Consider the following 21,705-nt stretch of genomic DNA (forward strand, 5'->3'; position numbering starts at 1 on the left):
ATAGGGCTGGCACATATGTGTTGGATCATGGAATTGTACACAGATGCGGCGCACGCGCAGATCGCGGAGGGGAGGGGAGGCCACAAGCGCCGCCACTCGGGCGCACGCCCAGGAGACAGGGACGCGTCACCATGGCTGCCGGCCATGCGCACACGGCGACGCAGAACATCCACGCCACCCGGCCGTCAGCAGGTCAGTGCGTGCGCACTAGTACAAACAAGGGATCTCCTCTAGCCAGACGTGTAAAAGGTAAGGAAAACGGAGCATAAGTATAGGAATAAGACGCACGAAAACAACATTATGGGACAACATAGTGACATAAAAGCAAGGGACATGAACACAATAGATGCAGGATCCTATGTGTTGGTTAATCCGGAATACATCAAGGGAGATGATTTGAATGCAGCAATGAGTCCAAAGGACGGAGTCTCATATTTATGTAAAAGCATATATAGGGAAAACCTGAGGGAGAAAGATAAAGCAGAAAAGAGCCAATTAATAAAAAAGAAGGGAATTTTGTTTACTTACCGTAAATTCCTTTTCTTCTAGCTCCAATTGGGAGACCCAGACAATTGGGTGTATAGGCTATGCCTCCGGAGGCCGCACAAAGTATTACACCAAAAGTGTAAAGCCCCTCCCCTTCTGCGTATACACCCCCCGTGCTCCCACGGGCTCCTCAGTTTTGGTGCAAAAGCAAAAAGGAGGAAAAAAATTATAAACTGGTTTAAAGTAAATTCAATCCGAAGGAATATCGGAGAACTGAAACCATTCAACATGAACATGTGTACACAAAAAAACAGGGGCGGGTGCTGGGTCTCCCAATTGGAGCTAGAAGAAAAGGAATTTACGGTAAGTAAACAAAATTCCCTTCTTTGTCGCTCCATTGGGAGACCCAGACAATTGGGACGTCCAAAAGCAGTCCCTGGGTGGGTAAATAATACCTCATAATAGAGCCGTAACGGCTCCGTCCTACAGGTGGGCAACCGCCGCCTGAAGGACTCGCCTACCTAGGCTGGCATCCGCCGAAGCATAGATATGCACCTAATGGTGTTTCGTGAAAGTGTGCAGGCTCGACCAGGTAGCCGCCTGACACACCTGTTGAGCCGTAGCCTGGTGCCTCAAAGCCCAGGACGCACCCACGGCTCTGGTAGAATGGGCCTTCAGCCCTGAGGGAACCGGAAGCCCAGCAGAACGGTAAGCTTCGAGAATTGGTTCCTTGATCCACCGAGCCAGGGTTGATTTGGAAGCCTGTGACCCTTTACGCTGGCCAGCGACAAGGACAAAGAGTGCATCCGAGCGGCGCAGGGGCGCCGTACGAGAAATGTAGAGTCTGAGTGCTCTCACCAGATCTAACAAGTGCAAATCCTTTTCACATTGGTGAATTGGATGAGGGCAAAAAGAGGGTAAGGAGATATCCTGATTGAGATGAAAAGGGGATACCACCTTAGGTAAAAATTCCGGAACCGGGCGCAGAACCACCTTGTCCTGGTGAAACACCAGGAAAGGGGCTTTGCATGACAATGCTGCTAGCTCAGACACTCTCCGAAGTGAAGTGACTGCTACTAGGAAAACCACTTTCTGCGAAAGGCGTGCGAGAGAAATATCCCTTATTGGCTCGAACGGTGGTTTCTGAAGAACCATCAGCACCCTGCTCAGATCCCAGGGTTCCAACGGACGTTTGTAAGGAGGGACGATGTGACAAACCCCCTGCAGGAACGTGCGTACCTGTGGAAGTCTGGCCAAGCGCTTCTGAAAAAAAAACACAGAGAGCGCAGAGACTTGTCCCTTAAGGGAGCCAAGCGACAAACCCTTTTCCAATCCGGACTGAAGAAAGGACAGAAAAGTGGGCAAGGCAAATGGCCAGGGAGAAAGACCCTGATCAGAGCACCATGACAGGAATATCTTCCACGTCCTGTGGTAGATCTTGGCGGACGTTGGTTTCCTAGCCTGTCTCATAGTGGCAATGACCTCTTGAGATAATCCTGAAGACGCTAAGATCCAGGACTCAATGGCCACACAGTCAGGTTGAGGGCCGCAGAATTCAGATGGAAAAACGGCCCTTGAGACAGCAAGTCTGGTCGGTCTGGTAGTGCCCACGGTTGGCCGACCGTGAGATGCCACCGATCCGGGTACCACGACCTCCTCGGCCAGTCTGGAGCGACGAGGATGGCGCGGCGGCAGTCGGTCCTGATCTTGCGTAACACTCTGGGCAACAGTGCCCGCGGAGGAAACACATAAGGGAGTTGAAACTGCGACCAACCCTGAACTAAGGCGTCTGCCGCCAGAGCTCTGTGATCGTGAGAACGTGCCATGAATGCCGTGACCTTGTTGTTGTGCCGGGACGCCATTAGGTCGACGTCCGGCATCCCCCAGCGGCAACAGATCTCCTGAAACACGTCCGGGTAAAGGGACCATTCCCCTGCGTCCATGCCCTGGCGACTGAGAAAATCTGCTTCCCAGTTTTCCACGCCCGGGATGTGAACTGCGGAGATGGTGGAGGCCGTGGCTTCCACCCACATCAAAATCCGCCGGACCTCCTGGAAGGCTTGCCGACTGCGTGTTCCTCATTGGTGGTTGATGTAAGCCACCGCTGTGGAGTTGTCCGACTGAATTCGGATCCGCTTGCCTTCCAGCCACTGCTGGAACGCTTTTAGGGCTAGATACACTGCCCTGATCTCCAGAACATTGATCTGAAGTGAGAACTCTTGCCGAGTCCACGTACCCTGAGCCCTGTGGTGGAGAAAAAACTGCTCCCCACCCTGACAGACTCGCGTCCGTCGTGACCACCGCCCAGGATGGGGGTAGGAAGGATTTCCCCTTCGATAATGAAGTGGGATGAAGCCACCACCGAAGGGAAGCTTTGGTTGCCTGAGAGAGGGAGACGTTCCTGTCGAGGGACGTCGGCTTCCTGTCCCATTTGCGTAGGATGTCCCATTGAAGAGGACGCAGGTGAAACTGCGCGAACGGGACTGCCTCCATTGCTGCCACCATCTTCCCCAGGAAGTGCATGAGGCGCCTCAAGGGGTGTGATTGACCTTGAAGGAGAGATTGCACCCCCGTCTGCAGTGAGCGCTGCTTGTTCAGCGGAAGCTTCACTATCGCTGAGAGGGTATGAAAACTCCATGCCAAGATATGCCAGCGATTGGGCCGGTGTCAGATTTGACTTTGGAAAATTGATGATCCACCCGAAACTCTGGAGAGTCTCCAGAGTCGCGGTGAGGCTGTGCTGGCATGCCTCTTGAGAGGGAGCCTTGACCAGCAGATCGTCTAAGTAAGGGATCACCGAGTGACCCTGAGAGTGGAGGACCGCAACTACTGCAGACATGGCCTTGGTGAAAACCCGTGGGGCTGTCGCCAGGCCGAACGGCAGTGCCACGAACTGCCGGTGTTCGTCTCCTATGGCGAAGCGCACGAAGCGCTGATGCTCTGGAGCAATCGGTACGTGGAGATAAGCATCTTTGATATCGATCAATGCAAGGAAATCTCCTTGGGACATTGAGGCGATGACGGAGCGGAGGGATTCCATCCGGAACCGCCTGGTCTTTACGCGTTTGTTGAGCAGTTTTAGGTCCAGGACAGGACGGAAAGACCCGTCCTTCTTTGGAACCACAAACAGGTTGGAGTAAAAACCGTGACCCTGTTGCTGACCAGGAACAGGGACCACCACTCCTTCTGTCTTCAGAGTGCCCAGCGCCTGCAGAAGAGCATCGGCTCGCTCGGGAGGCGGAGATGTTCTGAAAAATCGAGTCGGAGGACGAGAGCCGAACTCTATTCTGTAACCGTGAGACAGAATGTCTCTGACTTAGACCGCCATGGATCGGAGTTCCTCTGATCCTTCTGAGGCCTTTTGTACGAGGAGAATTGGGACCTGCCCGCACCCCGAAAGGACCGAAACCTCGACTGCCCCCTCCTCTGTTGGGGTAGTTTTGGTTTGGCCTGGGGTAAGGATGTTTCCTTTCCCATGGATTGTTTGATGATTTCATCCAGCCTCTCACCAAACAAACGGTCGCCAGAAAATGGCAAACCGGTTAAGCAGTTTTTGGAAGCCGAATCTGCCTTCCATTCCCGTAGCCACAAGGCTCTGCGTATTGCCACCGAATTGTCGGCTGCAACCGCCGTAGGCTCGCAGAGTCCAGGACAGCATTAATAGCGTAGGACGCAAATGCCGACGTTTGAGAAGTTATGGACGCCACTTGCGGCGCAGACGTACGTGTGAGTGCGTCAATTTGCGCTTGACCCGCTGCAATAGCTTGGAATGCCCATACGGCTGCGAATGCTGGAGCAAAAGACGCGCCGATAGCTTGATAGATGGATTTCAACCAGCGCTCCATCTGTCTGTCAGTGGCATCCTTGAGTGAAGCCCCATCTTCAACAGCAACTATGGATCTAGCCGCCAGTCTTTGGATTGGAGGATCCACCTTGGGACACTGAGTCCCGCCCTTGACCACGTCCGGGGGAAAGGGATAACGTGTATCCTTAAGGCGCTTGGAAAAAACGCTTATCTGGAAAAACTCGGTGTTTCTGGACTGTCTCTCTGAAGTCGGAGTGATCCAGAAACATACTCGTTGTACGCTTGGGGAACCTGAAACGGAATTTCTCCTGCTGAGAGGCGGACTCCTCCACTGGAGGAGCCGAGGGAGAAATATCCAACATTTGATGTATGGACGCGATAAGATCATTCACTATGGCGTCACCATCAGGAGTATCAAGGTTGAGAGCGGCCTCAGGATCCGAATCCTGATCAGCTACCTCCGCTTCATCATACAGAGAGTCCCCCTTCTGAGACCCTGAACAATGTGATGAGGTCGAGGGGATTTCCCAGCGAGCTCGCTTAGGCGGTCTGGGGCTGCGGTCCGTGTCAGAGACCTCACCCTGGGATCTATGAGACACCCCGGGGGAACATTGTTGTTCCAACTGAGGGGAACCAGGGGGCAATGATTCCACAGTGCCCATGGTCTGAGATACCGGTCTGAACTGCAAAGCTTCTAGAATCTTAGCTATAGTTTCAGAAAGTCTGTCAGTAAAAACTGCAAACTCCGTCCCTGTCACCTGTACAGTGTTAGCTGGTGGTTCCCCCTGGGCCCCCCTTAGCAGAGGCTCTGGCTGAGCAAGTGCCACAGGGGCCGAGCAGTGCACACAATGAGGGTCAGTGGAACCTGCCGGTAGCGAGGTCGTACATGCGGCGCAGGCAGCATAGTAAGCCTGTGTTTTGGCACCCCTGCCTCTTGTGGGTGCCATGCTGTTGTCTCCCCTGAGCAACACAATAGGGTATATAGCCAGAAATCCACCGTGCACCATACAGTGTAAAGAAGGGAATTTTGTTACTTACCGTAAATTCCTTTTCTTCTAGCTCTTATTGGGAGACCCAGACGATTGGGGTATAGCTACTGCCCTCCGGAGGCCACACAAAGCACTACACTAAAAAGTGCAAGGCCCCTCCCCTTCTGGCTATACCCCCCCGTGGTATCACGGGTTCTCCAGTTTTAGTGCCAAAGCAAGAAGGAGGAAGCCAATAACTGGTTTAAACAAATTAACTCCGAATAACGTCGGAGAACTGAAAAACCGTTCAACATGAACAACATGTGTACCCGCAAACAACAAAAAAATCCCGAAGGACAACAGGGCGGGTGCTGGGTCTCCCAATAAGAGCTAGAAGAAAAGGAATTTACGGTAAGTAACAAAATTCCCTTCTTCTTCAGCGCTCTATTGGGAGACCCAGACGATTGGGACGTCCAAAAGCTGTCCCTGGGTGGGTAAAGAGATACCTCATGTTAGAGCTGCAAAACAGCCCTCCCCTACGGGGATGTCACTGCCGCCTGCAGGACTCTTCTACCTAAGCTGGCATCCGCCGAAGCATAGGTATGCACCTGATAATGTTTGGTGAAAGTGTGCAGACTCGACCAGGTAGCTGCCTGGCACACCTGTTGAGCCGAAGCCTGGTGTCGCAAAGCCCAGGACGCACCCACAGCTCTGGTTGAGTGGGCTTTCAGCCCTGAAGGAACCGGAAGCCCAGCAGAACGGTAGGCTTCCAGAATTGGTTCTTTGATCCATCGAGCCAGGGTGGCTTTAGAAGCCTGCGACCCCTTGCGCTGGCCAGCGACAAGGACAAAAAGTGCATCTGAACGGCGGATAGGCGCCGTGCGAGAAATATAGATTCTGAGTGCTCTCACCAGATCTAGCAAACGTAAGTCTTTCTCATACCGGTGAACCGGCTGAGGACAAAAGGAAGGCAAGGATATATCCTGATTAAGATGAAACGAGGATACGACCTTAGGGAGAAACTCCGGAATGGGGCGCAGCACTACCTTGTCCTGGTGGAACACCAGGAAGGGAGCCTTGGATGACAGAGCTGCCAGCTCAGACACTCGCCTAAGCGATGTGATCGCAACAAGAAACGCCACTTTCTGTGACAGGCGAGAAAAGGAAACGTCCTTTAGAGGCTCGAAGGGCGGCTTTTGCAGAGCAACTAGTACTCTGTTCAGATCCCATGGATCTAACGGCCGCTTGTACGGGGGCACAATATGACAGACCCCCTGTAGGAACGTGCGCACCTTAGGAAGACGTGCTAGACGCTTCTGAAAAAACACAGATAGTGCCGAGACTTGCCCTTTAAGGGAGCTGAGCGACAAGCCCTTTTCCAACCCCGATTGCAGGAAGGAAAGAAAGGTGGGCAATGCAAATGGCCAAGGGGATACTCTCTGTGCAGAGCACCAGGATAAGAAAATCTTCCACGTTCTGTGGTAGATCTTAGCAGACGTTGACTTCCTAGCTTGTCTCATTGTGGCTACGACTCCTTGAGATAATCCTGCGGACGCTAGGATCCAGGACTCAATGGCCACACAGTCAGGTTCAGGGCCGCAGAATTCTGATGGAAAAACGGCCCTCGGGACAGTAAGTCTGGTCGGTCTGGCAGTGACCACGGTCGACCGACCGTGAGATGCCACAGATCCGGATACCACGATCTCCTCGGCCAGTCTGGGGCGACGAGTATGACGCGGCTGCAATCGGATCTGATCTTGCGTAACACTCTGGGCAAGAGTGCCAGAGGTGGGAAGACGTATGGGAGCCGGAACTGCGACCAATCTTGAACTAATGCGTCTGCCGCCAGAGCTCTTTGATCGCGCGACCTCGCCATGAATGCCGGGACCTTGTTGTTGTGCCGGGACGCCATTAGGTCGACGTCCGGCACTCCCCATCGGCGACAGATTTCCTGAAACACGTCCGGGTGAAGGGACCACTCCCCTGCGTCCATGCCCTGGCGACTGAGGAAGTCTGCTTCCCAATTTTCTACGCCTGGGATGTGAACCGCGGATATGGTGGATGCTGTGTCCTCCACCCACATTAGAATGCGCCGGACTTCTTGGAATGCTTGCCGACTGCGCGTCCCTCCTTGGTGGTTGATGTATGCCACCGCTGTGGAGTTGTCCGACTGGATTCGGATCTGCTTTCCTTCCAGCCACTGTTGGAAGGCCAGTAGGGCAAGATACACTGCCCTGATTTCCAGAACATTGATCTGAAGGGTGGACTCCTGCGGAGTCCACGTCCCCTGGGCCCTGTGGTGGAGAAACACTGCTCCCCACCCTGACAGACTCGCATCTGTCGTGACCACTGCCCAGGATGGGGGCAGGAAGGATCTCCCCTGAGACAATGAGGTGGGAAGGAGCCACCATTGTAGAGAGTCCTTGGCCGTCTGGGAAAGAGAGACTTTCCTGTCCAGGGACGTTGACTTCCCGTCCCATTGGCGGAGAATGTCCCATTGAAGTGGGCGCAGATGAAACTGCGCAAAGGGAACTGCTTCCATGGCTGCCACCATCTTCCCGAGGAAGTGCATGAGGCGCCGTAAGGGGTGCGACTGGCCTTGAAGGAGGGATTGCACCCCTGTCTGTAGGGACCGCTGCTTGTTCAGCGGAAGCTTCACTCTCGCTGCTCGAGTATGAAACTCCATGCCAAGATACGTTAGCGACTGTGACGGTGACAGATTCGACTTTGGAAAGTTGATGATCCATCCGAACGTCTGTAGAGTCTCCAGCGTAGCATGTAGACTGAGTTGGCATGCCTCGTGAGAGGGTGCCTTGACAAGTAGATCGTCTAGGTAAGGGATCACCGAGTGTCCCTGAGAGTGCAAGACTGCTACCACCGCCGCCATGACCTTGGTGAAGACCCGGGGGGCTGTCGCCAGACCGAATGGCAGAGCTACGAACTGAAGATGGTCGTTTCCTATCACAAAACGTAGAAAACGTTGATGTTCTGTAGCAATTGGCACGTGGAGATAAGCATCTTTGATGTCTATTGAGGCAAGGAAGTCTCCTTGAGACATTGAGGCAACGACAGAGCGGAGGGTTTCCATCCGGAACCGTCTGGCGTGCACATGTTTGTTGAGCAGCTTTAGATCCAGAACAGGACGGAACGAGCCGTCCTTTTTTGGAACCACAAAGAGATTGGAGTAAAACCCTCGCCCTTGTTCCTGAGGCGGTACAGGAACCACTACTCCTTCCGCTCTTAGGGAGTCCACCGCCTGCAGCAGGGCATCTGCTCGGTCTGGATGTGGGGAGGTTCTGAAGAACCGAGCTGGAGGACGAGAACTGAACTCGATTCTGTACCCGCGAGACAAAATGTTTGTCACCCACCGGTCTTTGACCTGTGACGTCCAAATGTCGGAAAAGCGGGAGAGCCTGCCCCCGACCGGAGATGCGGAGGGGGGGGGCTGGAAGTCATGAGGTAGCCGCTTTGGAAGCGGTTCCTCCATTTGCTTTCTTGGGGCGTGCGTGAGCCCGCCAGGAATCTGAGACTCTTTGCGTCCTCTGAGTCCCTTTGGACGAGGAGAATTGTGTCTTGCCCGAACCTCGAAAGGACTGAAACCTCTGCTGCCATTTTTTCTGCTGAGGTTTGCTTGATCTGGGCTGGGGTAAGGAAGAGTCTTTACCCTTGGACTGTTTAATGATGTCAGCCAATGGCTCGCCAAACAGTCTATCTCTAGATAAAGGCAAGCTGGTTAAACATTTTTTGGAACCAGCATCTGCTTTCCAGTCCTTTAACCACAAGGCTCTGCGCAAAACTACCGAATTGGCGGACGCCATTGAGGTGCGGCTGGTAGATTCTAGGACCGCATTGATAGCGTAAGACGCAAACGCAGACATCTGCGAGGTAAGGGACGCCACTTGCGGCACCGCTGGATGTATGACAGCATCCACTTTTGCTAAACCAGCTGAAATAGCTTGGAGTGCCCATACGGCTGCGAATGCTGGAGCAAACGACGCGCCGATAGCTTCATAGACAGATTTTAACCAAAGGTCCATCTGTCTGTCATTGGCATCCTTAAGTGAAGCGCCATCCTCCACTGCAACTATGGATCTAGCTGCAAGTTTGGAAATCGGGGGGTCTACTTTTGGACACTGGGTCCAGCGCTTGACCACATCAGGGGGGAAAGGAAAACGTGTATCCTTAGAACGTTTAGAGAAACGCCTTTCTGGATGAGCGTCGTGTTTCTGGATTGACTCTCTGAAGTCAGAGTGATCCAAGAAAGCACTCAATTTACGCTTGGGATAGAGGAAACGAAACTTCTCCTGCTCTGCAGCTGCCTCCTCTGCAGAAGGAGCTGGGGGAGAAATATCCAACAGTCTATTGATGGCTGAGATAAGCTCGTTTACCATGGCGTCCCCATCCGGGGTATCCAGATTGAGAGGGGTTCCAGGATAAGACTCCTGATCACTCTCTTCAGACGCATCACAGGGCGACTGATTGCGCTGAGACCCTGAGCAGTGTGATGACGTTGAGGGTCTGTCCCAGCGAGCTCGCTTAGGGTGGCTGGGGCTATCATCTGAGTCATAATACTCAGCCTGGGAAGCCGGGGACCCCCTTGCAGTCTGGATTAATTCCAACTGAGGGGGATTAGAGGACAGAGACCTCGCCGTGTCCATAGACTGAGCCCCAGTCATGGATTGCAAAGTTTCAAGGATTTTTGCCATAGTCACAGACATTCCATCAGCAAAAACTGCAAAGTCTGTCCCTGACACCGGGGCAGGACTTACAAGCGTCTCAGCCTGGGTCACTACCCCTCCGGACTCCGGCTGGCGAAGCAGCACCGGATCTGAGCATTGCACACAATGGGGGTCTTTGGAACCTGCTGGTAGAGCAGCCCCACATGCAGCACACGCAGTGTACACAGCCCTAGCCTTGGCAGCCTTGCGTTTTGTGGATGACATGTTGCTGCCTCCTCAGAGCGATCTGGGGTATCCAGCCAGGAAGCGACCTCACAGTGCAAGAAATAAATAAATATATATATCTGGTGACACAGTACACCAATACACACTGAGGCACTAGAGGGGCCAGCTGAAATGCCGCTTACCGCCCGCTTAAGAGCGGGTGTGTGGTCGCCAAAAGCCCCCTAGTCCAGGTCTCCCAGAGCCTTGCGTCCTTCCTCTAGCCAGACTGCATGTAATGGCTGCCGGCGTCCTGGGAGAGGAGGGGGGGGCGGGCCCTGGGCGTTCCTGGCTAAGAGCGGGAAGCCTGCTTCCCTCTGTGCCTAGTGAGAGGGCTGGAGCATGTAAATCAGGCTCCAGCCCTCGTCGCTGCTGCGAAACAGCGTCTCTCCCCTACCCTGATTGACAGGGTGGGGGCGGGAACGAAGCGGAGCTAGGCCGCAAAAGCCGGGGACTGGATTTATAAACGCCGCCGCCGTAAAAGCGCGGTCGGCGTGTCCCCGGCGCACTACAAGTCACAGCAGCGCCGCCGGTCCAGTGGGGGTCGGCGCTGCGTTCCCACAACACAAAAGTCCCCCAGTAAACTGCAGGAACACCAACTCAATCGATACGGTCCCCGGCGCACTACAACACCCAGCCAGCCCGGAGTGTGTCTGTGCCTGCCGGGGACACAGAGTACCTGTATGATGCAGGGCCATGTCCCTGATTGTACTCCTGCTCCATATCCATCAGGTTCAACTGGGTCTGTGGATGGAGCCCGGCGTCAGAGCTTAGAGGCCGGCAGGATCCCACTTCCACAGAGCCCTACAAGGGGATGTGGAAGGAAAACAGCATGTGGGGCTCCAGCCCCTGTACCAGCAATAGGTACCTCAACCTTACAACACCATCCACGGGTGAGAAGGGAGCATGCTGGGGGCCCTATATGGGCCCTCTTTTCTTCCATCCGAAATAGTCAGCAGCTGCTGCTGACTAAAATCTGTGGAGCTATGCGTGGATGTCTGACCTCCTTCGCACAAAGCTTGAAAACTGGAGAACCCGTGATACCACGGGGGGGTATAGCCAGAAGGGGAGGGGCCTTGCACTTTTTAGTGTAGTGCTTTGTGTGGCCTCCGGAGGGCAGTAGCTATACCCCAATCGTCTGGGTCTCCCAATAGAGCGCTGAAGTATAGCCTATAAACATATAATCTATAATTACACTTCAGCACAAGTGGGGCCAGCACCTCAGGTGCTGATTACCGCCCGCTTAAAGCGGTTGTGTGGCCACCAGCATCCCTGCCTGGGTCCCCCAGAGCTTGTCTCCCCTCTGCAGCGTCAGGGGAGCTGACAGGAATGGCTGCCGGCGTCCTGAGGAGAGGAGGGAGCCGTGGGCGTGACCCAGAAAGTGCGGGAACTGGTGCCCCACTGTGCACAGTGAGGGGGGTGGAGTATGCAAAGCATGCTCCAGCCCTCAGTGCTGCCGTCCTGTACAGCGTCCCGCCCTTCACCTGACTGGCAGGGCTGGGGGCGGGAAGAAAAAGAGACTAGGCCGCAAAAGCCGGGGACTCGAGTTATCAGCGCGGCCGCCGTATAAGCGCGGTCGGCGCGGAAGTCCCCGGCGCACTAACAGTCCCAGCCGCGCCGCAGAGATAACAATGGCAGCGGCGGTCAGCGCGGCAGTCCCCATACACTAACACACTCAGCGACGCTGCAGTGTGTAATGGCACAAACGCAGTCAGCGCCGCGGTCCCCGGTGCACTAGCACACCCAGCAATGCTGGAGTGTTGCTGTGCGCGGTCCCCACGGGGACACAGAGTACCTCAAAGTAGCAGGGCCATGTCCCTGAACGATACTCGGCTCCTATCCAGCAGAGTCCTCAGGAGCTGTGGATGGAGCACGGTCTCATGTGCCTGGAGACCGATAGGATCCCACTTCACCCAGAGCCCTAAGGGGGATGGGGAAGGAAAACAGCATGTGGGCTCCAGCCTCCGTACCCGCAATGGATACCTCAACCTTAACAACACCGCCGACAAGAGTGGGGTGAGAAGGGAGCATGCTGGGGGCCCTGTTATGGGCCCTCTTTTCTTCCATCCGACATAGTCAGCAGCTGCTGCTGACTAAGCTGTGGAGCTATGCGTGCATGTCTGCCTCCTTCGCACAAAGCAAAAAACTGAGGAGCCCGTGGGAGCACGGGGGGTGTATACGCAGAAGGGGAGGGGCTTTACACTTTTGGTGTAATACTTTGTGCGGCCTCCGGAGGCATAGCCTATACACCCAATTGTCTGGGTCTCCCAATGGAGCGACAAAGAAATAATTAATAAATAATAAAAATGTGCGCATGCCCGGGAGCCATGGTCACGCGTCCCTGTCTCCTAGGCGTGCACCCAAGTGGCGGCGCTTGTGGCCTCCCCGCCCCTCCGCGATCTGTGCGTGCGCCGCATCTGTGTACAATTCCATGATCCAACTCATATGTGCCAGCCCTATTTAAAAAGGCACTTTTTGCCCTAAATTTTTATACTGCCCCTGGAAAAAAGCGCTCCTGCAGCGAAACAATCGTTGGGGGGACCCCTCTCCTGCTCTCTGCGACCCCCTATCAATAGGTAACTATTAGATCCTTTATTCATTTTCTGATGTTTTTCTCTTCAATACAGACTCCAGCTTTTTCAGTATCGTTAGTCTTACCGCATTCCACCTAAAATCTATAGATCTGTGGTGGCAGCACACATCTAATGCATCTCTTACTTTCCTTCTTTCATTACTTCTACTCCCAGTGACTATCCTTTTCATTCTGAATCTTTACACTTTTATACTTATGTCCTAGTGCATGGACTGGTCATTTTAACCATTAAATAAATAAATATTTTATGTTATTCTCTGAATTGCGGTATATTAAATCTCCGATCCATGCATTATGCCATTACATTCACCATTTTGCAAAAATTTATATCACAATTTATTTGACTCCTTATCACATTTTTCAACTTCCATCAGGTCTACTTCTCAGTTTTTGTTTTTTGTTTTTCACACCATTTACTACGGTGGGTCGCACTGCATGGGAGAGGGGCCCTTTCTCTTCTTCTGTCACATTTTGCGCAGTCTTTTCCTGACTATTAACCCCATTCCTTTTGTATTTGATCCTTAATGTTTTATGAATTTTTTTGCAAAAAATTTATATTTCACTTCTATATTCTCCTTGGTTTTGTTCAGGTATGTCCCTTTCCAGGTCTGTCCCTTTCCAGGTCTGTCCCTCTTTTTCACTGTCTGTCTCGGTCTGTCTCTTTCCCAGTGTCTCTCTCTATCCGTCTCCCCACCGACACCTTATTACCTCACATATAAGCTTCTTATACTATGAATGTCTTTTGTTTCTATAGCAACCACTCACAGCTCCTACTAATAACCTGTAGTTCCAGGCTCCATTTACTTTAATGAAGGCATGTTTTTTGGAGTGTAACTGTAAAGCGCGGGGTTAAATTTTCCTGTCAAAACATGGTCTACGACGTTCCTTGGGTCACATGAGGTGTCTGTGCAAAATTTCGTGATTATAAATGCGATGTTGCGGATACACTTTTTGTTTCACTTTTTCCCCATTATGTAGATAGGGGCAAAATTGATTGGTAAATTGGAACGCGCGGGGTTAAAATTTCGCCTCACAACATACATGCCAATCCCGGACACACACACACACACACACACACACACACACACACACACACACACACACACACACACACCTTTATAAATTAGATTTAAGTGATTTGAACTTTTAGGGGGTTTGAATTTTTTTTTTCCATATTTAATTTTTTCTTTGTTTTACATATTTTATCCATTTTACTAGTCCCCTTAGGGGACTTTATGCCTGCAGTCACAGTGCAGACTATGGTGGAGGGGAATACAGCGATCCCTGCCGAAGCGCTTTCGATCTAATGGGTTAACAGGCACGGGTGGATCTCTAATCAGATCAGTAGTAGAGGTGAGCGAGTACCTAACTGTTCGTATTCGCTATACTCATAACAAGTACTGTCTAATACCTGCATATAATGAGTAACCCGAATGCCGTACTATTCAGAATGAATGCCAGAGAATTAGACAGTACTTGTTAAGAATATAGCGAGTACGAATAGCTAGGTACTTGCTCAACTCTAATCATCAGACATGTGTGGGGAATATTGCAGGCTTGTGACATGAGCCTGATTTAAAGAGACAGACACAGCCAAGAATGTACCAGTACGTCCTTGGTCGTGAAGGAGTAAAGTGATATATCACTAGAATCAGGGTCTCTGTCTCTACATTATGCAGCTCTTAGATGGGGTAGCAACAATCTGGTGACAGATTACCTTTAAGTGAGTGAACAAAGACTACCTCTAGGAGTTGCAAGTAAACATTAGGTAGGGTCAGAGTCATACAATACAGTTTTGAGCAGCAGTGAATGTTTACCAAGTGACAAATAGATCTTAAAAAGGAGAAAGAAAACGTTTGCACTGGATGAAAAGGCCATAAACATCTCATATATATTCCACACCATACAGATTACCTGCTTGTGGTGAACAAGCTGTTTCCTGATCTTCCTAGAGTAAAGCCTGTCCAAGCTGCTGTTTCCTTTGCTTGACCTGTTCAGACTTTGTGTGTGCAGACTATTATTAATAAAACTCCACTGATTGCCTGTAAGAAGAGAGAATTCAATGGCAACAGCTTCTAATTGGCCACATCTTCTTGAAACAATAGTTCCTCAGCAATACAGATGAACTTGCAATTAAAATGTATTTCTTCCCAGCAAGATATTTAGAAGTTGTATACTTATCACCGCCCCCCCATACCTGTAATGAACCTCTCTCGATCTTTGCCATTTAAAGGTTTTTTGGAGGCTGCAGCTTCATCCTCTACTGTGGCGACATAATCCAGTAAACGAGATACCAGCATGACCACCCAGCTTATCATCGGAATGTCCAGGACCCCTATGGAAAGAGACATGCACGATAATTGTAGCATATGGCTTATCATACCACTGGAGTTTATCCTTATATAACTCAGTGACTTTTCCATGTTAGAAGGGACTATTTGCATTCATTTATTTTATTATTAAATTCATGAAAACGCCAATCTCTTAAGATGAATGGATCATCGTGGCAGTATTCAACCAGTGAAACCCAGGGTTCTCTGACCCTTTTTACTTTTAAAGGGGTGGTTCCCATACCTATAATGCCCGGTATAAATATCTATCTTTAAGTCCTAACCTTTCTAATTTGCTTTATTATAAAATTCTGTTTTCCCTACACAGCTAATTCCTAAAGCAATCATTTTTTTACGTTATATCGTATGATGACCCTGCGGTCACCTCCCTGCAGCTACCATCACCGCCATTGATGATATTTCATTACAGGGAAAAAGACAATGGTGTCAGAAACAATTACTGTGATGATAGCGATTGAGGATATGGGGGCCGGGAGCAGAAGTGTGGCATTGGCACAGAAAATGCGGGCACATATGAAGTGTGGTGGCAACTAATGAGGCTGTGGTCTCCATCATCCGCCTGAAACAGGACAACTTCAGGGTATGGCAGTGACAATCTGTGGTGACCGCAGTTTTGCCCCATGATAATGTCCTGAGTCAGGAGGGTGATGAAGGTGGCGGGAAAAAACGGATTTTTGTGTACTCACCGTAAAATCGTTTTCTCTTAGCCATCATTGGGGGACACAGGACCATGGGTGTTATGCTGCCTATCCATAGGAGGACACTAAGTAGATGCAAAAGACATTAGCTCCTCCTCTGCAGTATACACCCCCTGGCCGGGCCAGGCAAGCTCAGTTTTAGTACAAGCAGTAGGAGAAAAACCCAGTAAAAACTGACCTCAACAGAGAAACATGAGGAGAAAAAAAAAAAAAAAAAAAAAAAGAGTCATAACCAAATAAGGTACTGAGAGAACCAAGGCCCAACAGGGCAACAGGGTGGGTGCTGTGTACCCCAATGATGGCTAAGAGAAAACGATTTTACGGTACACAAAAATTCGTTTTTCTCTGACGCCTCATTGGGGGACACAGGACCATGGGACATCCTAAAGCAGTCCATGGGTGGGAAAAATAAAAGAAACAAACCACAACCCAAGGACTAGGAACCAGTCCCGGACAGCCTGGAGCGCCTACTGAGAGAGGTGCTCTACTGCTGTTTGCAGAATTTTCCTACCCAGATTTGCCTCAGCTGAAACCTGGGTATGGACTCTGTAATGCTTTGAAAACGTATGTAGGCTAGACCAGGTCGCAGCCTTACACACCTGTTCCACTGAAGCCTGATGCCGAATGGCCCACGAAGCGCCAACTGCTCGCGTGGAATGAGCCCGCAGCCCACTAGGAATGGGCTTGAGTTTCACGCGGTAGACTTCCTGGATCGCAGAGGGAATCCAGCGAGCCAGAGTCGCCTTTGAAGCTGCCTGTCCCTTCTTAGGCCCCTCAGGAATGACGAACAAAGAGTCCGTTTTCCTAAAGGGGGCTGTCCTGGATATGTAATATCTGAGAGCTCTGATGAGGTCTAACGAATGCAGAGACCTTTCCACCCTATGAACTGGGTGTGGACAAAAGGAAGGCAGAACAATGTCCTCGTTCAAATGAAACTGGGTAGGAACCTTTGGAAGAAAATCCGGAAGGGGGCGCAGAACCACCTTGTCCTGGTGAAAAGAAAAAAAAAAAATCAGAAAAGGTTCGCGGCAAGAGAGTGCTGCTAGCTCCAAAACCCGTCTGATGGACGTAATTGCCACCAGGAACGTTACCTTCCAGGACAGAAGAGCAAGGGAGGATTCCTTGAGAGGTTCAAAGGGGGACCTCTGGAGACCGTCCAGAACGAGATTGAGGTCCCATGGGTCCAGCGGCTGTTTGTACGGGGGAACAAGATGGGAAAAGCCCTGGAGGAAGGTCTTGACTTGCGGTTTTTGAGCCAGGCGGCATTGGTAGAAGATTGAGAGCGCTGAGACCTGCCCTTTAAGGGAACTGAGAGCCAACCCTGCTTGCAAGCCAGACTGCAGAAAGTCGAGAGTTCTGGGCATGGCCAGAGGCATAGGCTGGACGTTAGTTTCCCTGCACCATGAAAGGAAGATTTTCCACGTACGGTGGTAAATGCGGGATGAAGCAGCAGGGCTGTGGAGTCGGAGTCTGAGTTTATTTTGGTGGAGTCGGAGTCGGTATAAAATGCACCGACTCAGACTCCTAAAATATATAATAAATTGGGGACAGTAGTGCAACGCAGAATGTGCTGAATATTTTACTAAATAATAACATTTAGTATAATGCTTATATTTAAGTGAAAAATCTATTGTAGCACAATGTGAACATTAGACATTTAATTATTTTCATGATACAATAATCAAGATATTTAGATAAAAAAATATATTTATGGGAATACAACTTTAGAACACAAAAAACTAATAAATTGTAAATATGTAATACAAAATGTGTATATATATATATTATATATACACACACATATATATATATATATATATATACACACATATACAGTGCCTACAAGTAGTATTCACCCCCCTGCAGATTTAGCAGGTTTACACATTCGGAATTAACTTGGCATTGTGACATTTGGACTGTAGATCAGCCTGGAAGTGTGAAATGCACTGCAGCAAAAAAGAATGTTATTTCTTTTTTTTTTTTTTTTTTAAATTGAGAAACGTTTATTCAGAGGGTCATTTATTATTGAACCCCTCAAACCACCAGAATTCTGTTTGATTCCCCTAAAGTATTAAGAAGTATTTCAGGTACAAAGAACAATGAGCTTCACATGTTTGGATTAATTATCTTTTTCCAGCCTTTTCTGACTAATTAAGACCCTCCCCAAACTTGTGAAGAGCACTCATACATGGTCAACATGGGAAAGACAAAGGCGCATTCAAAGGCCATCAGAGACAAGATCGTGGAGGGTCACAAGGATGGCAAGGGGTACAAAACCCTATCCAAGGAGTTGGGCCTACCTGTCTCCACTGTTGGGAGCATCATCCGGAAGTGGAAGGCTTATGGAACTACTGTTAGCCTTCCACGGCCTGGACAGCCTTTGAAAGTTTCCACCCATGCCGAGGCCAGGCTTGTCCGAAGAGTCAAGGCTAACCCAAGGAAAACAAGGAAGGAGCTCCGGGAAGATCTCATGGCAGTGGGGACATTGGTTTCAGTCAATACCATAAGTAACGTACTCCACCGCAATGGTCTCCGTTCCAGACGAGCCTGTAAGGTACCTTTACTTTCAAAGCGTCATGTCAAGGCTCGTCTACAGTTTGCTCATGATCACTTGGAGGACTCAGACAGACTGGTTCAAGGTTCTCTGGTCTGATGAGACCAAGATCGAGATCTTTGGTGCCAACCACACACGTGACGTTTGGAGACTGGATGGCACTGCATACGACCCCAAGAATACCATCCCTACAGTCAAGCATGGTGGTGGCAGCATCATGCTGTGGGGCTGTTTCTCAGCCAAGGGGCCTGGCCATCTGGTCCGTATCCATGGGAAGATGGATAGCACGGCCTACCTGGAGATTTTGGCCAAGAACCTCCGCTCCTCCATCAAGGATCTTAAGATGGGTCGTCATTTCATCTTCCAACAAGACAACGACCCAAAGCACACAGCCAAGAAAACCAAGGCCTGGTTCAAGAGGGAAAAAATCAAGGTGTTGCAGTGGCCTAGTCAGTCTCCTGACCTTAACCCAATTGAAAACTTGTGGAAGGAGCTCAAGATTAAAGTCCACATGAAACACCCGAAGAACCTAGATAACTTGGAGACGATCTGCATGGAGGAGTGGGCCAAGATAACTCCAGAGACCTGTGCCGGCCTGATCAGGTCTTATAAAAGACGATTATTAGCTGTAATTGCAAACAAGGGTTATTCCACAAAATATTAAACTTAGGGGTTGAATAATAATTGACCCACACTTTTATGTTGAAAATTTATTAAATTTTAACTGAGCAACATAACTTGTTGGTTTGTAAGATTTATGCATCTGTTAATATATCCTGCTCTTGTTTGAAGTTTGCAGGCTCTAACTTATTTGCATCTTATCAAACCTGCTAAATCTGCAGGTGGTTGAATACTACTTGTAGGCACTGTATATATATATATATATATATATATATATATATATATATATATATATATATATATATATATATATATATATATATATATATATATATATATATATATATATACATACACACACACACAAGATATATATGTAATCTACTGTATATTACATATTTACAATTTATTACAGTTTGTGTTCTAAAGTTGTATTACAATAAATATATTTTATGTTCTATCCAAATATCTTGATTATTGTATCATAAAAATTATTAAATGTCTGATGTTCACATACACATGTTCATGTATTACAATAAATTTTTCACCTAACTATAAGCAATATATGTAGGAGTCGGAGTCGGTGCAAGAAAAATTGAGGAGTCGGAGTCGAAGGTTTGGTTTACCGACTCCACAGCCCTGTGAAGCAGGCTTTCGGGCTCTGATCATGGTGGAGATAACCGCGGGGGAGAATCCCGCTCTTGTTAATACCCAGGTCTCAATGGCCATGCCGTCAGCTTCAGGGCTCTGGAGTTCTGATTGGAAATGGGCCCTTGGGTCAGCAAGTCTGGGATGTCTGGAAGGCGCCACGGTACGTCTGCGAGCATTTGTACTAATTCGGCGTACCAGGCGCGCCTGGGCTAGTCCGGTGCTATCAGTATCACCGGCACTCCCTCTGCCTTGATCTTCCTGATTACCCGCAGCAGTAGGGGTAGAGGTGGAAATATGTAAGGCAGGCGGAAGTGGTGCCAGGAGTAGACTAGAGCATCCGCGCCGATGGACTGCGGGTCGCGTGACCTGGCTATGAACGCGGGTACCTTTGCGTTCAACCTTGAGGCCATTAGATCCACGTCTGGTGTACCCCAGCAAGTGCAGATGTGTAGGAACACTTCTGGGTGGAGAGACCACTCTCCGGCGGCCAGGCCTTGGCGACTTAGAAAGTCTGCTGCCCAGTTCTCTACTCCCGGTATGTGTACCGCTGATATCACTGATCCTGTCGATTCGGCCCAGCTGAGGATCTTGTGGGCCTCGAGATAAGCCGCTTTGCTGCGGGTGCCCCCCTGCCGATTGATATAGGCTACAGCTTTCGCATTGTCCGATTGGACTCGAATCTGATGACCCGCTAGCAGAGGGCAGAACGCCCTGAGCGCGAGGAACATCGCGCGGATTTCCAGGATGTTTATGGGTAGGGATGACTCCTGGGGCGTCCCAACGTCCTTGAGCAGTGTGGTGCCGGTACACTGCTCCCCAGCCTAGGAGGCTGGCGTCCGTGGTCAGGACCAGCCAGTTCACTGGGAGAAAAGATCTCCCCTTCGATAGGGATGAGGACCAAAGCCACCAGCGGAGTCCATACCTGACTGAAGGTGTCTGGTGAAGATGTTTGTCCAGGGAGAAGGGGCTCTTGTTCCAGGCAGCTAGAAGGACTAGCTGCAGTGGGCGGAGGTGCAGTTGAGCAAAGGGTACTGCCTCCATAGCCGCCACCATCCTGCCGAGCACCTTCATGCTGAATCGAATGGAGCGAGACGGAGGACGTAGAAGGCAGCGTACCGCTTGTCAAAGAGCGATCGCCTTGTCCTGAGGGAGATAGATCAAGCCCCGATGGGTGTCCAGGGACATGCCCAGGAAGGTGATGGATCGTGATGGCATCGGGGACGATTTGTCTAGATTCACTAGCCACCCTAAGCGGGATAGGGTGTCCACAGTGATCTGTACGCTGGTTGATCAGTCGCGGAAGGAGGGGGCCTTGAGGAGGTCGTCCAAGTAAGGGAGAACAACTACTCCCCTGGCGTGAAGGACGCTCATGGCGGCCGCCATGACTTTGGTGAAGACCCTTGGTGCAGTGGCAAAGCCGAAGGGTAGAGCTACGAATTGAAAGTGGGAGTCCTGAACTGCGAAGCGGAGGAACTTTTGGTGATCTGGGGCGATGGGTATGTGTAGGTACGCATCCTTGATGTCTATGGAGGCGAGGAATTCCCCTTCGACCATGGATGCAATAATGGACCTTAGGGATGCCATTCTGAATCTCCGTACGTGCACATGTTTGTTCAGGTGTTTGAGGTCCAGGATGGGTCAAACTGACCCATCCTTTTTGGAGACCACAAAGAGGTTGGAATAAAAACCCCCAAAACTTCTCGTCGTCCGGGACAGGTATTATCACTCCTGCTGTTTGGAGCGAGAGGATTGCTGAGAAAAAAGCTGCGCGTTGTTTGAGTCTTTGGGGGGTTTGAGAAAAAGAACAGATTCGAGGGTCGGGTCTGAAATTCTATGTGGTAACCGGAAGACACAAAGTCTCGCACCCATTTGTCGTCTGTGGCGGCAGCCCAGATGTGTTGAAAGAGCCGCAGTCGACCTCCTACAATGAGTGTCTTTCGGTGCGCCGAAGGAGTCATGAGGGGGGAAAACGTCGTGGACGAGTCTCCCTAGTCCTGGACTGTTTCGGTCTAGGCTGCCATGACGAAGTGGGTTTCGG

The 21,705-nt window shown here is 50.4% G+C and overlaps 1 protein-coding gene across 7 annotated transcripts in view; it reads right to left on the bottom strand.

Annotated features, from left to right (window-relative positions):
* BIRC6 (baculoviral IAP repeat containing 6) overlaps positions 1-21,705 on the bottom strand; it is a 533,701-nt gene that overhangs the window by 297,112 nt on the left and 214,884 nt on the right. For all 7 annotated transcript variants that reach the window (XM_075339505.1, XM_075339507.1, XM_075339508.1 and 4 more), the window contains exons 32-33: positions 14,990-15,127; positions 14,707-14,834 (exon numbers count right to left, since the gene is read on the bottom strand). In XM_075339505.1, the coding sequence (XP_075195620.1) occupies positions 14,707-14,834; positions 14,990-15,127 (266 nt within the window). The remainder of the gene's footprint in view (positions 1-14,706; positions 14,835-14,989; positions 15,128-21,705) is intronic.

The sequence above is a fragment of the Anomaloglossus baeobatrachus genome, chromosome 3 (assembly GCF_048569485.1).
Source record: "Anomaloglossus baeobatrachus isolate aAnoBae1 chromosome 3, aAnoBae1.hap1, whole genome shotgun sequence".
In the NCBI taxonomy this organism is placed as follows: domain Eukaryota; kingdom Metazoa; phylum Chordata; class Amphibia; order Anura; family Aromobatidae; genus Anomaloglossus; species Anomaloglossus baeobatrachus.